Here is a 15,176-nt window from a genome sequence, read left to right as displayed (position 1 = left end):
CATATGTTGTGTTTTTACAGACTTAAATCGTATTCACTTTTCACCCTCCCCTTTACAAAACACAGTTCTCTTTTTATGGTTCTCACTTGATCATTCTCCATTCAAGTTACTTTAGACACTTCTCTTTTGGAAATGCAGGGCTTCTAAATTTTCACAAAAAACCCTAGTGGCAGAGAAGAATAAACTATATGCCTGTCCATTTTGGTGCAGAATTAGACATTAACTTTAATTAACACAAAATTTCCAGATACTTCCTTCTTTTAAAGTAAAAAGCCACGTTCAATCAACCCTTACCTGAGATGCTGTTTCATCACCTATATTGCTTTAACCATGAAAGAAAAAAAATAACTTACTGTTAAAATAAGCACTCTATTAGAATGAGAGAGATAAAGCCAAAATAGTTTTAATTTCAGTGAAACTAACTACCACTCTTTAACTGTGTAGTAAATAAAAGTTACACTGTATACTTCCCTATTTAAAGCTTACTTTTTCACATTGCCTCTTTATGTTCCTCTCCCTTGGTGATGCCACTGCCTCCTGCTTCTAGGCAGGTGATTCCCAAATCCCCACCTTCTGTTTTGATCGTTTTCCAAAGCTTTCCACTCTGACAGTCTACTCAGATGTTGTACCGTACCTTAAATTTACTGCATACAAGACTAAAGGCTGTCTCCTCACTGCCCATTGAACAGACATCAACATTACTCCCAATAATTTCAATGTTAAGTCTAAACTCTCACCTGAATACTTCCTTTCTCCTCATCATCTATATAGTATTAGCTCCTAAGTCCTATGTATTTGTCCTCTGAACAGTCTTCCGAATGTTTCCTCTCCTTTCTATTCCCCCTGCTACTCTACTGCCTTCTTCTGGCTCTTAACTTCAAGCCAGAGCTACTGTAATAGGTTTTTAAATGATATTGGTCTCCAGTCCATCCTTCCCCACAACCCCAACCCACCTAATTCCCTGATGCAAGAATTATCCTCAGTCCCACAGCTATGCTCATTCTGCTACCTGATGAAAAAAATTCTTCAGCTGCATTATCTGGCCTACTTAACCGTTGTAACTGCTCAGGCTAACATTTAAGAGACTCCACAACAAAAAGAGTGGAAAGAGTTATTGTATACTTAATATACTCCATGCTGGATGTTTTACAGGCATTATTTTACCTCAGTGTCTTAGAATTGGTGGTCATCATCCTCTTTTTCAGTGAAGGAAAATGGAAGCCAAAGGAAGAATCTTCCCAGCATCCCAAAACTACTTAGTTGCAGAAGAGCCAAAGCCTGATTTGGTTTTGATTGAAAAATCTCCCCCATACCATCTACCTGCTTCCCAGCAAGTCACGATGCAAGATTTCTAACATTTCACAGAAATCAGATAACCAAGCATATGTAAAGGGAAGAAAGATGTCCTGGGTGCCACAAAAGCCCATCACCACTCAGCTGCACTGTGTGACTATTAGCTATTCCCCCAATATGGTCTGCATACTCCCACTTCCTTCCCTCCAATGTGGCTTCCTTCAACTTGATCTTACTTCATACCGAAACCTATCTTAAATGCTACACCCTTCATAGTATGACCTCTCGTCTTAAAACTTTGTGTACATCTGTCATATTCTGCATTTTCATTTATATGTATTTTCTCTTAAACCTGTTAGATTATAATCTGACAAGTGTTCATTAAGATAACCCTGGATTATAATCCACATATAAGCTAATTAAAATTGGAAATATTTTAAATATTGCAATTTCAAGTGAGTTCTAATTTTCTAAAAATGCTCTTAATTAAAAAAAAAGTTTTCTGCTTCTCTACTGGAATTAAAAAAAAAAAAATCAAAATAATTTCAACACCTGTAATAAAAAATAAGCATTAGGGAAATTATACATAAACATGTGATGTCAAAATTGAGGCGACTGGTGTGTATAAGGACAGTACAAAAGAAAAGATTACCATTCAAAATGACAGCAGATATTTAAATACGACGCTGCAGCAGCATAAATATGATAAAACCTCACTCTGATATAAAAGGATTCTCAAGATCTAGTTTTAATGCTTTGCTGTTCTAAAAACGAATATATAATTCATTCATCACTATCTACAATGCAGTGTTGAAGACATAAACTGCAGTTTTTCTTCCCAGAAGGCTTTTATTTTTCATGATCCTACATAACAATGGAGTCAACACGTTTAAGAACAAATATCAATGTTCACTTCATTAAACCTACCAGATTGAATGTAATGGGCTTATTTTCCCTGTAGCAAAATACTAAGAAATAAAAGAAGCTGGAGTATGAAAATGACAGAACACCCTGGGCAAAAGAGTAATACCATTAAAATATACTAAAAAAAACTCCAAGGTCCTAGCAAATGCCTGATATTCACAAAAAGAAAATAGCAACAATATTAACATAGTAGATATTTCATAAAGCAACTATAGTTAGCAATTATTCATCTAAGCATTTTCCTCTTACTTTTTCAGAATTATCTCGGAGGCACCCTTGCTGAATATTCGATAACTTCCATCTGAATTTTTCAGGACAGTACTCATGGACTTTCTAACAGAATTGAAGGTGTAGACTTTGTACAGTGCTTCTTCTGGTATTTCATTTCTAACATCCTGATAATCCCGTTTTAAATCCAAAAGAAGTCCCAACAAGGCACATTCAGTTTTATTACCAACATGACGTGGTAATCCACCCTCTTTCTCTGGTGGCTGTAAGAAAAAAAGGTTTAGAGGCTAGTATCATCTTGTTTCTCTACGACAGTTTAATTTATAATGTAAAACAGAAAGAGACATTCTAAAACAAAATTATACAGAAATTATATAGAAAACTTCTATTAGTTTTAGCATTTCAAAGAGGGACATAGAAAAAGTAAGGTAGAAAGAAGCTCTGGAGCAAAGATGACATGGATTCCAATCTCAGCCCTGCAAGTTACTAGCTATGTGAACTTTTGGCAAATTACCCAACTGCTGTGGTCCTTGGCTTCAGCATTTGGAAAATAGGAGCTCTTATGACCCAAGAATTAAATAAGAAATGTAACTTTTGAAGTTGGTTCCTGACACATATGGGACTTAAGAAATTTTAATTCCTTTCCTTTTCTCTTGTTTTCACTGAATGTTCACATTAAATAATTCAAAATTAAATCAACTTTACTGATTTTTATGGCTTAAAATAAAAGTACAAGCATTAAAATGAAGCACTGTTGACTTAAATATATATAAAAACTTTATTTCCTTCATAGTATCCTCACAAATACCTTCTTATGTAATCATCACAACAGTATTAAGGGCAGATGTAGCCATCTTTACTTAACAATTGAAGAAAGCAGAAACTAACACACCACTGTAAAGCAATTATACTCCAATAGAGATGTTAAAAAAAAAAACAACCGAAGAAAGTAAAGCTCAGACTTTCAGCTAAGGCAAAGCTAGATCTAGAATCAAGATCTCATAACTTTCCAGTCCAATAATCCAATTCATGAAATACTAATTTTGTTTATGGTCTTCACCCACAAATCACTAGAACACATATCAGCCAAACAATTTCATGCTTTATGTTACAAATAAGACTTTTAAAACTTGCGAAGTTAAAAATATTTTATTCTAAGGTAGTACAAGTCTAGAATTACTTTATTCAGTTAGTCCCAAAAGGTTTAAGGATCACCTTATAGGTAGGATCTACTGAGAAACCAAACAGAGCATATAGCAAGCACATGTAAAACATATTATTTTAAGTTGAAATCTAGTTTCAAAATCTTCTCTAGTAAATTGAGTTAACTTTCTATAGTAAGACAGACTAGTCTTTCACAAAATGAGCAAAGTAAAAATTTAAAATTAAGGACTTATTCTGGTTGTTAGGCTCAAGAGTTTCTAAACGCAGGAAATTCAAAATACAGGAGAAGAAAATACATATAAACAGAATGTATATGTTGATCAACAGATCTTACTAGTAACACAAATTGTATCAAAAGAAAAATTAAATACAGTATATGGATATATGCCTTTTAAAAACTTAACACAATTCACCTCTTCAATTTATAAATAGTAATGATAGAGCTTAAAAGCTACATAAAGTCAAATCATCACAAATTGAAAAATTAATTTTCATATATAAGTTAATTATTAAAGAAAGCTTACCAATATTTTTGATGTATAAGCACAGTTCACAGAAAGTCCTGTTACAAGGTAGGACAAAATATTTGGTGGAATAGCTTCTGGTTCAGGAATCTTTTTATAATGTTTTTCATTTATGTAAGCTTGAACAACTGTCATTCTGTTCATTGTCAATGTTCCTGTTTTATCTGAACAAATAGCTGTAGCATTTCCCATGGTTTCACAAGCATCCAGATGCCTCACTAAATTATTATCTTTCATCATTTTCTACAGTGACCAAAAAAAGGTAGTTAAGCTACATATAAAACCAATGACCTCATTATATTAAAATGATTATAAACTGCTTAAAAATCACAACTAAAACTCCCAACTTTACATGGATACACAGTATAAAGCACCGATTTAATACTGGAAGAATTTAGTATATCTCACCTATTCAAATAAGCTAAACAGAGTACCAGCTTTCCGTGGTTTCAATCATTTCCCTACTACATAACGTAATCTAGTAAATGAATACAGATATCTGCACCCATATGCAAATCATGTTGACTATATGCCTCCAACACGTCTGTGAAGTGTCCTCAAATTACAAGAGCTATAATAATTTGTACTCTAAGTACAGAGGTGCTTACAGCCATGTAAGAGTATATAACATGTAAAGATTAAGTCTCCTTATTAAGTGGAAAACAAAACATTCTAGTATCAGTCACCAAGGAAAAAGTAGCTTATCAGTTAAATATAGAGTTTGTGGGCATGTAGCTGCCTGACTTTTTTTTTTTCTTTTGACTCTGATAGACTGAGGTAACATAACAAAACCAGAAAGGATCATTTTTATCTTTTCCATATGTTGGTACACTTGGTCTTCTCATCCTCAGGATCACCCCTTCCTCTTATTTACAAGAAAAAGATAGTTTCTAAAAAAACCAAGAGTTTCACTGTAGCTCCAAAGAGCATTTAGGTTAAAATGCTTGATAACTGATTCTTAAAACATACCTGGAATGGGTTAAAACCTGTAAAGAGTTATTTTACAAAGTACGTTCTATGACTATTAATATGCAAGATACTGCAAGAAACTGATTCCTTGAAGAAATAAATATGGGGAAGGAAGATTACTGTGATTTACATTAATACTGAACATTAAAATAAGGAAGTTCGGCAGTAAAGAAAATGTGTTCAGTTTTGCCAAATGCTAACAGAGGAGCCATAAGGACCACACCTCAATGAAAAGAAAAGTGACTGATAACATTTGGGCTAAAATAAACATTTAATAAAAACTTCAAGAAAAATGCTCTTATTTATTTTCTATGAAAGGACTGCAAATCAATCCTGCCTATATCTTTTTGATCAATTGAAAAATTAATATCATTAATGACTATTCAAAGTGAACTAACGACTGTATTGATAAAATGACTGATTTTACCCATGTGTCTAAAACTTATATTTACCCCAATTATTTCTAATTATTTTAAAACATCAAATAGATGATTACACTGTATTTCATTACTACTTTGAAACATTTACCATTTTACTTTTGAAATAAAAGATGTGAAATGCCTGAAAATAAACTCAAACAGTAAGCAAAAAATATTCTTATCATGACACATCTGTTGAAAATTCTTGGGAACACTGAATATAAGAGTGCTGGAGCAGAAACTATGACCAATTACTTTGTGTTGCTCTCTGTCAGCAATACTACTTAAGGAGAAATATTAATTAATATTAGAAAATTGATAAGAGCAGCATTCTTTCATCAGGTATAATTTTACATGTGAAGCCACCTTTTCCATATAATATATAAAATTGATTAAAAAGTAGATTAATAATCTTCAAACAGAATATTCCTTTAGGTAACCAGCAGCTAGCAAAGCCACTGAAGCTCATTTTTTCGGCATTCTACTAAGAACAAGGAGGAGTTAGCTGCTGTAAATGGAGTGGTCAGAGAAGGTGACATGTGAAGAGACCTGAGTAAAGTTAGACAGCTGATGATTCAAAGGAAGGAACACATGGGTCCTGAAGTGAGACCAGGGTTGGGGTAGTTGAGAAACAGCAGGAAGGCTGGTGAGGCTGGACCAGAGGGGGAGACAGAGGTGGGAGATGAACACTAGAGGAAAGCAAAGGCCAGATGGGGCAGGGCCCTGCAGGCCATAGCAAGGAGCCTGCCTTGGATTTCATTCTGACAAGAAGCCACTGGAGGGTTTTATAAAAGGAAACAAGATGATCTGAATTATTTTTTAGAAACATGAGTCTACCATGTGAAGGCAGGACCGTGGGGTCAGGAGGGTCCAAGTGTAGAAACAAGGAGGCCTTAGACAGTTGGATTCAAGTAAACCTCTCTGCTCTTGTACCACAGGCAAATGACAAACATGCTTACTTCAATGTTATAGATTGGAAACAGGAGGGGACAGGACAAGATAACTATCATATGAGGAAATTTAAGCTAGAACCTTCCCCAGCAGAGTTATGCTTAGCTTTGTGTCAAGTCTGCCATCCCAGGAATGTATAGGTCTCGATGCAGAGATCTTCAACTGGGGGGGAGGAGAAGGGAATCAATGACAGCACTAAAGAAAACAGTGTAAATTTATGGAAATCCCCTAGTTCCAGAGCCCAAGAGAAAAGAGCAACCAGTTGTACATTTTCTACACCAGCTGAGACCTTCTTTTCTACTTACCTTGACTGAATAAGCCAGTGAGATAGTGACTGCGAGTGGAAGACCTTCTGGCACGGCTACCACTAAAACCGTAACTCCAATAATGAAGAACTTCACAAAATACTGTATGTAAATCGGTGTGCACTCAGCAAGCCACGGTCTCTTCTGAACCCAGAATGTATCAATTACAAAATATAATACGAGAATGATAACTGTGACGGCAGACATCAACAAACCTACATAAAAAGAAGGAAAATGTAATTATTAAATATTCTAGACACGATTCATTGTCAGTTACATATTAGCCACTGGAAGAATTACAACTACTTTGGTGATATTTATTTTAATTTCGCTGAGAAACTGTTACATCCTTTTTTGTGCTTAACTCATCACTTGACGTTATCAGATTTAATTTCTGCTTCCAAGTATAGTCCCGAAACCCAGGAGAAGTGGGAAAAAAGTGTTTATGATTCTTTTCTAGACTTAATTGTATCTTCAGTCTTCTACTAAAGCCGAGACAAAAATAATAAGCAATGACAAGGAAATACCAAAAGCTTAGTATAAGCTGGTGCTCTACACACTGGCAAGCTGCTTTCATGACAAAAGAGAAGTTGATAAGAACCTGACCAATGGGGAGACCTGGAATTAAATACCGAACCCCATGTTCTTGACGAAAAAAACACAAATTACTTAATTTTTTTCATCTGTCCTTACTGCTTTATTAACTTAGCAAACCAACAGTTAATCATATATTACAAATCATTTACACCTTTCTGTTTTGTGGGCTATTTAGACCCTTATAAATGAGTATTACAAAATAAGGCATGTCCACCTAATCTGGGTCTAAAAATCCAATTCAATGTCTACTAAAATACCATCACCATCTTAAATCCACCCTTTTCCCCAACACCGTATGAGTCAGTATTACCATTTGGCTACATATTATCAAAAGCAAATATCTGCTATTAGATAATAAGCTTTTTGAGGACGGAAGCAAAAGTTAACTTTTTCCAACATAGTCCTAGGGAGTAACAGAATGATGCAATGTAAGTGACTTTAACAGTGTAGTCTGATTTAGCCCACACGTGTTCTTTCATAAAGATACTATTGAAGGGCATGCTATGTTTTTAGCTAAAGCTCTGTTTTATTTCCTCTGAAGAGGAGTTCTGTTCGCAGTCGTTTTCTAGTGATGGTTGTAATGTATAACTTCAGCCTCACCGGGATGATTCATTCTAACTCTAACTAATCCATTCAATTTAAGTTAACTATAACTTTTAGAAAAACACACACTTAATTTTTTTTTTTTCATTGTCAGAACAAAGATAAGAAAATGTGTGGTGAAATTTCTTTTTATTAAAATATAGCTGGGTAATCTTTACGGAGTAACCTCTCTGCTAAGCCCTCTCTCTATTGCCCCCAGAAATTCAGAGAGGAGCGTGCGGGCTTGTGAATTGGGCAGCCTTAGCTGCTAATCCTAACCTGACCACTTATTTATTAGCTAGTTGACAGAGGACACTCCCTCTACACAAAATGAGGATAACAGTTCCCAAGCTGCAAAATATTATGAGGATCCACAGTAACTCAAAGGCCTAGTACATTGTAGATAAAACTGAAAATATTTTTAACTCCTCTTCCACTCACAAAGCAATGATTTCCAGTCTTAAGTGTGTCAAAGATGATTTTTAAATAGAAAGGCAGCATATTTTAAAACAAAACATCTTATTTTCTTGTATATATCATACCTGCTTTGCCAATCTGAACAGCCAGCTTTGTTAGTTTCCCTTGTAAAACAGATTTTTCCTTTTTTGGCAAATTTGCTTTCTTTTTGTCTTTTTCATCACCATCTCCACCTTCTTCACTCTTCAAAGGCTGCATTTCCATGGCTGCACCATCCTGGGCTTTTGCTACATTGAAGAGCAAATATAACTTCACTACATTTTAAAGGCACACGTAACTGTTAACATTTTCAAGCAATTTTTGGGAAAAAAAAATCAATTTCTTATAGAAACACAAAAATTTAAACATTTAGCTTCCTGTGTATGTCTGTGCCTACCCAGAGAAAATAAGACAATTAGTGACACTAGGTTTTGAAACTCTGTACCAGATTTGAGAATGTTGAGCTAGGAAATAGGGATGAGGCATAAGAAGAAATACAGGGTCCTGAAAGAGCTAAATACCAAATCATTTTTCTTCCTGTGTGTTGTGTTAGATAATGAGACTCATTCCAAACACCATAAATCCCTCCCACATAAGTTATGACCATAATGTAGAACATTATGTAGGACCACACATACAGAGAAATGCACATATGCTTACAGACTATTAAATAGCTGCAAAAAATTTACATTTTATTTCTTATGCATTTTTGCTAGCAATCATATTGTAACCAATGATAAATACTGAAACGCTTAAGTTTAAAGTTACCTACATCTGGACCTTTCTAAGCTTACTACCACAGGTCATAATTAAAGTCTTATTAACATTGTAAAGGCAGCATGAGTCAGGCACTGACAAAAGAGACATTCACCCAAGTAATACAGATCGTTAATTTTCCGTATACATCCTACTTTTGGATGAATACAGTACACAAGAGATGTATTTGTGGATATAATGAGAACAAGCTAAGTGTACTTTTATCCTCCTGAATTTACCTTTGTTGCGATTCTCAATAGCTCCGTCTTGTTTCTTATCTGTAGGAACAAAATGGGAATTAAAGCTTTCCAAAAGAAATGAATACAGCCATGTTAAATTATGCAAAGGTAGCTCACATTTCTATAACAGAACTGTTACACAATGGGGTGTGTGTGTGTGTGTGTGTACAGATTAGAAAGCATTTGGCCCATAATGACCTTCTGGCTCTATCACTCCCTAGGTCTTAACCATGGGGGGACACTCTAAAATAATTTGGGGCATCTATACTTGGTTGATTTCTCCATAAGACTTTACTCTTTTTTATGCTGCAATACACCCAAATATGGTACAAGAGGTTTTCAAACTAAATACAGATATAAGCCTAAGAATGTGGAAAAGGGAAGGGGTAGAGGGAGGAAGGAATGTCATAGGAAGACAACAGGCACACAGGAGAACTCTGATGGGAATGAGAACCAAATTGGTATGTATGAAAGATAGGGGAGGCAAGCAAGTAAAACTAGAATATGAAGGTACAAAATAAGACAGCAAAACTACTAGTTAAGGTAATCCCCCAATTCACTTAGATTTGGAGGAAAACAGAAAGATGAGAATGTCTAATGTAAAATGTAATCAAGGAGGGAATGGGTCTATTGTTTGGAGTAGGGAGTATAATATTAAAAATGACGAAGAGGAAAGAGAACCACTCAGCCTATTCTTCTTTCAACTTCTCTATCAAGGAGACCTACCTTCAAACTGGAAAACATGGAACAAATATGGTCAAAGAGGAACAGATGCTCAAGACAGGTGAGGAGACAGAATACCTAGGTACTCTGAATGAGCCCAACTTTGGAAAGAGACCAAACATTCACATTCCAGATTATGAAGGCAACTGAGACAGATTACCCTGGATTATATTAATATATAATATCAATTTATTCAGGGGAATTGTAAAAGAGATGGAAGTCCACAGATGGAAAAACGGTGTCTCCATTCCACACACACACACACACACACACACACACACACACACACACACTCTCTCTCTCTCTCTCTCTCTCTCTCTCTCCAAGAATCAAAAACAGCAGTCAGTTAGATGTTAATTCCTGGGAACACTCTTGACTGGATTAATAAAAATAGGTATATAAGATCTTAGAAAAAAAAGGTGCTTGTTGGAAAAGAAACTGTAGGGTCAACAGGAACAAGGTCATGATGTGAACTTCCCTTTCTTTTTTTAACAGGGTCTGTTGACTTTAGTCTCCTGTAAATTAGGATGCAACACAATATATGGTGAAGAGCACACACTTTTGAGTCAGACAAGTGGGTCTGATCTGCCACTAATTAGATCTTCGACTTGGAGCAAGTTATGCAGCCTCCATAAGCCTCAGTTTACTTGTCAGAAAAAAGATAAATAGTCTTTTCTGTATGGTTGTAAGGATTATTGAGATAACGCATATAAAGCGGTCCAGAAATGGTATCAGCACTACGCACTGGACCCTTAGGGCGGCACGTGGAGGGCTGCTGCGACGAGTGAGACAGGAAAAACCTACAGCGTGGGGCCTGCCTCCCTTGCCGGCAGCCAGAACTCTTCAAACATAGTTCTCTTTGAAATCAACATTTCACAGCTCAAGACAAAACCCAAAAACCGAACCAAAACACCTAAATATTAAAAACACTGCTGTAGATATAGCAAGCCAAGATTTTAGTAAGGCATTTATTTTATAAGATCTCAAAATACTTACGTGTGTGAGAGAAATATGGACTTACTAGCCCAAGTAAAATTAAATAAATCTAAGCAGTTAAACCACAGTAAAGTGCTATTGCCCTAAAGGGAAAAACTCTGGAGTAAAGGGTGAGGAGGGCTTTTTTAAAAAGGGGTCATACTCCGCAACTAAGTGATCCTGAGCTATTTCCCTATGTATAACAGCTTCTTATAAGATCCTTGTGGATAAACTATGGTTATCAAGTTTGCTGATAATAGATCCCTCTTGGAGGGACAGCGGATACAATGGATCAAGACTAAAATTTTAAAACCTTGATATCTAATGATGGGCTGAATATAAGAAGGCAAACACATGAGGTGTCAAAGTGAAGTATTGATCTTATGTCTAAAACCAAGTAGATAAGTACAGACTGGGAAATGCTGAGTAGTAGAAAACTTGAAAAAGATGAAAAGCTCAATGAGGCCAAAAAGTGATATGGTTGACAAGGAAAGCTCCTACTGAAGTAGCAAAAAAATAAGCAAAGGAAGTGGGAGTTTAATTCATTTTGCTGGTCAAATGACAGGGAGATTTTAAAGTATTCAAGGAGATGCTGAATACATCTGGCTATGGTAAAGCAGGATTGATATCTTCTTTCATAAAGCCCTCCTCGGACTACTAAGTCTTAAAAAAAAAATTCCCCCTCCATCAATTCTACCTCTTGAAAGTACTATGTTGGGTAACTAATTTTTGTAGAACTCTTCATTTCAAAATCTGATGAAACAGGTATTTTTTGGATGAGTTCTTACAATCTAGCTGCCGTATTTCCAAATACCAATTCTTATAGCATATTGTTATCCTTACTTTTCTTTTCCTTTTTCTTCTCATCTTTCTTCTCTTCCTCTTCACCTCCAGCTCCAAGTAAGGTAAAGATAATTCCAGTTTGAGAATTTATACCCACAGCAGTAACTACCATTCTTCCAGAGCCCTCCATTACATGAGTACCTACGACAACAGAAAATGTGTTTTTAAAATTCAACAACACATTAAAATAAAACCAAAATTCTTGTGCTTAAGGTTTTAAGTCTGTAATAAGTCATCTGAGTTCAAAGCTCACTCTACCAGTCATTTATCATGTGATACTGGGCAAACTGTAACATCTCAATTACTAGTCCATAAACGTGGATAACAGTACCTATACTCTGTAAAAATGAGACGCAAATTAGGTCTGTAATTGTAAAGTGTTTGGCACATTGCCTGGAATTTTAGGGGTTCAATGAATGTTCAATATTTAAATTATAACTGTATTATTATTATTAGGGACAATTCACTTATAAAGAAATGTGCTTACAACAAAAAGGATCACACAGCAACAACTAACATATTCCTAAGCCAACCCCACCACCTTTCCCTAACCCAGGCTTTCATGCCAGACCACCTAGATCACTGCAACAGCAGCCTAGCTAGTTTCTGTCTTTCCAGTTCATCCTGAAATAGGTTTACCTTTCCTAAGATGTGATTTTATCATAAGCCTCTCATGACTCCAAAACTTCTGACCCTCACTGACTACTGGATAAAGTTCAAAGTCTTCACATGGAGACCAAACAACACTCCCAACTTTTTTATCCATTAGCCTAACATAAAACTCCATTACAAAAAGCTGGGGAGCAGAGATGGGAACACTGACTGAATTCTGACTGTCCCTCACAACAGTCTTGCAAGCAGCAGGTATTATTATTCTTATTTCCTAGAAACTTGCCCAATGTTACACAACTATTAAGTGACAAGGCAGATTCAATCCAGCTCTGTCAGAGCAGAGGGCATATTCTTCTTATGATAGAATGTCACTAAGGTTGCTCACAACTCTCCAACCTGTACGACCACACCTCTACATCTTTCCCTCACTCAGTAAAAGGCTTCCCACCTCTCTAATATTTTTGTGAATTTTAAGTAACTTTCAAAACTTAACTCTTTTTAATATACTCAATAAAGTCTTCTTTATAGTTATCACTTATTTATTTGATCTCCTAGTTTACAACCACCTGGAGGGCAGGGTCTGTAGCACATACTATACCATCCTGTGTACCAAAACAATGTTCAATGGTAATTTGCAAAATAAGATCGTAAAGCATATGTACTTACTCCAGTACTTAAAAATTTATATTTGGCTGTTAATTACTAAGTAATTTATCCAATATGAATTTTTTTGGCCTTTGATTTTCCTGCTTTGAAAAATCTGTATTCTGACTATTTCACTAATTATTAGCTTCTTTGTCAGTAAAAATGCAAGGGAAACAAGAAATTAAATTAAGGACACTGAAACAATATTTATTGAGCAAGGATTAAATGTAAAAGACAGTTTGTTTCTTTTAACAATTCTAGCTTTCAGCAAATTTCAGTTTTTTATGTTCTGATCTTCTCGACCACAGGTAATCAAATGTTGGCAGGTAATACGCTCAGGCAAAGTAAACAGTTTTTGTTCTGGGCATACCCCTACCGCTAACTGAATAACTGCTTTTAAACATCTAAATTTAAAAAGCCAAGAACAGCAGTGAGAGATGGCATCATGAGAATAAATTTAAAAATAAATGCATTTCATGTTTTCAGTACATTTTTGGAAGAGGGAAATAAATGCAGAAAAACTTTCCCACCCGTACTGTGATAAGGAACTCCAGAAAGTTATTTCAGTCTTTTCTTAAACATGGAAAATTTATAGAGTCTTCTTGGTATACTTGGTGTGTCGGGAACCTGAGTCTACAAAAACTTACCAGCCATCTCTGTTAAAACAGAAAAGGACCAAGGTTCCGTTAAAGGATGTCATTCTGAAGAGCTAAGCACCGTGTGAATAAGCCAGATGTACATCAAAGCCCATGAAGTACACATGGCAAAAAGGCAAGAGGAGACTACCTCAGTTCACCAAATACTGTGGCCTGTTCAGTCTGTGGCAGTTAGGTACGACTAGCTAGCTTCCCTCTCCTTTGGAAAAATCACAGGTTTTACTTGGCTAACATTAACCACAGTTTCTTAGAAGTACGGCAAGGAATAAGTAAAATAAGTATACATTAAACTTAAATACATTATATATCCAAGATATTTCTATTTGGAATGAATTTCAAGCAGAGCAATATAAAGAAAAATTCAAATAGAGTAGGAATGTTCTTAGTAGTGCAGGATATTGAAGGTATACAAATCCCAAGATTTTTTCAAAGAAACAAAAGTCTATATTAAAATGAAACTTTCCCCCTATTTATAATGCTGTTTATAAATGTATATACATGAAATTACTCTGATTTTTAGTGGTGGGACGTTTTACATTAAGCCTTTTGGCACATATTTACAAATCTTAAAAAGGTAATAGTTAAGCTTAAGTATGTGCCCCGAAGTTGTGATTCTAACTTAACTGACCCTTGTCACACGTTTGACTTTGGTTTCAGTAAAACCATGTCCAACCAATTAGAATATAAAGTTCACAGAGAAGTGAAAAAGTATAGCTGCCAAGTTATTAAATATTTAAATAAGCAGAATCTCCTTCCAATGTAGGAAATGTTAGCATTCCATTAACATCTGAAAATAATAATTAAAGACAAATAGGCAACATTTTCTTATTCCAAATGCTAGTATAACTCAATCTAAAAATCTATTTAAACCAAATGTCTTACAAGCAATTTTGTAAATTCTATAAAGAACACTAGAAAATTAAGAGTAGGAAACTGAAAATCAAAAGCTAAGGAACTGGTATAATTTTGGAGACAAGTTGTGGTACTCTGGTTTCCTTTCATGTAGCATCTTAGAAGGCAGCTTGTAATTTTTTTCATTATCCCTTCCATTTCATTTCCAATTAACCTTAGGTCTAGCTATCAACAGTTAAGCTGTTGTAAAAGCCTCCTAAGTAGACACCCACCTCCCCTTTTCAGACAGCACCCTCACTACACAAAGCCTTAGATTTTCAGAACATGTCTTAACCGTGTGCAAATGCAGTTCTGCCTAGTAGATGTGGTACTACTCCTGGACCTATTTATTATTAATCATATTACCTTAGATAAATAGTTAATGTCTCAGACTCATTCCTCAGTAGTTAAATGAGAAAGCAAG

At 35.3% G+C, this 15,176-nt stretch overlaps 1 protein-coding gene across 2 annotated transcripts in view; it reads right to left on the bottom strand.

Moving 5' to 3' along the window:
* ATP2B1 (ATPase plasma membrane Ca2+ transporting 1) overlaps positions 1–15,176 on the bottom strand; it is a 132,896-nt gene that overhangs the window by 31,965 nt on the left and 85,755 nt on the right. For both annotated transcript variants that reach the window (XM_032644391.1, XM_032644390.1), the window contains exons 6-11: positions 11,949–12,089; positions 9,408–9,446; positions 8,499–8,660; positions 6,778–6,992; positions 4,134–4,376; positions 2,467–2,708 (exon numbers count right to left, since the gene is read on the bottom strand). In XM_032644391.1, the coding sequence (XP_032500282.1) occupies positions 2,467–2,708; positions 4,134–4,376; positions 6,778–6,992; positions 8,499–8,660; positions 9,408–9,446; positions 11,949–12,089 (1,042 nt within the window). The remainder of the gene's footprint in view (positions 1–2,466; positions 2,709–4,133; positions 4,377–6,777; positions 6,993–8,498; positions 8,661–9,407; positions 9,447–11,948; positions 12,090–15,176) is intronic.

The sequence above is a fragment of the Phocoena sinus genome, chromosome 10 (assembly GCF_008692025.1).
Source record: "Phocoena sinus isolate mPhoSin1 chromosome 10, mPhoSin1.pri, whole genome shotgun sequence".
Taxonomy (NCBI): domain Eukaryota; kingdom Metazoa; phylum Chordata; class Mammalia; order Artiodactyla; family Phocoenidae; genus Phocoena; species Phocoena sinus.
This window is presented reverse-complemented; position numbering and strand designations above follow the sequence as displayed.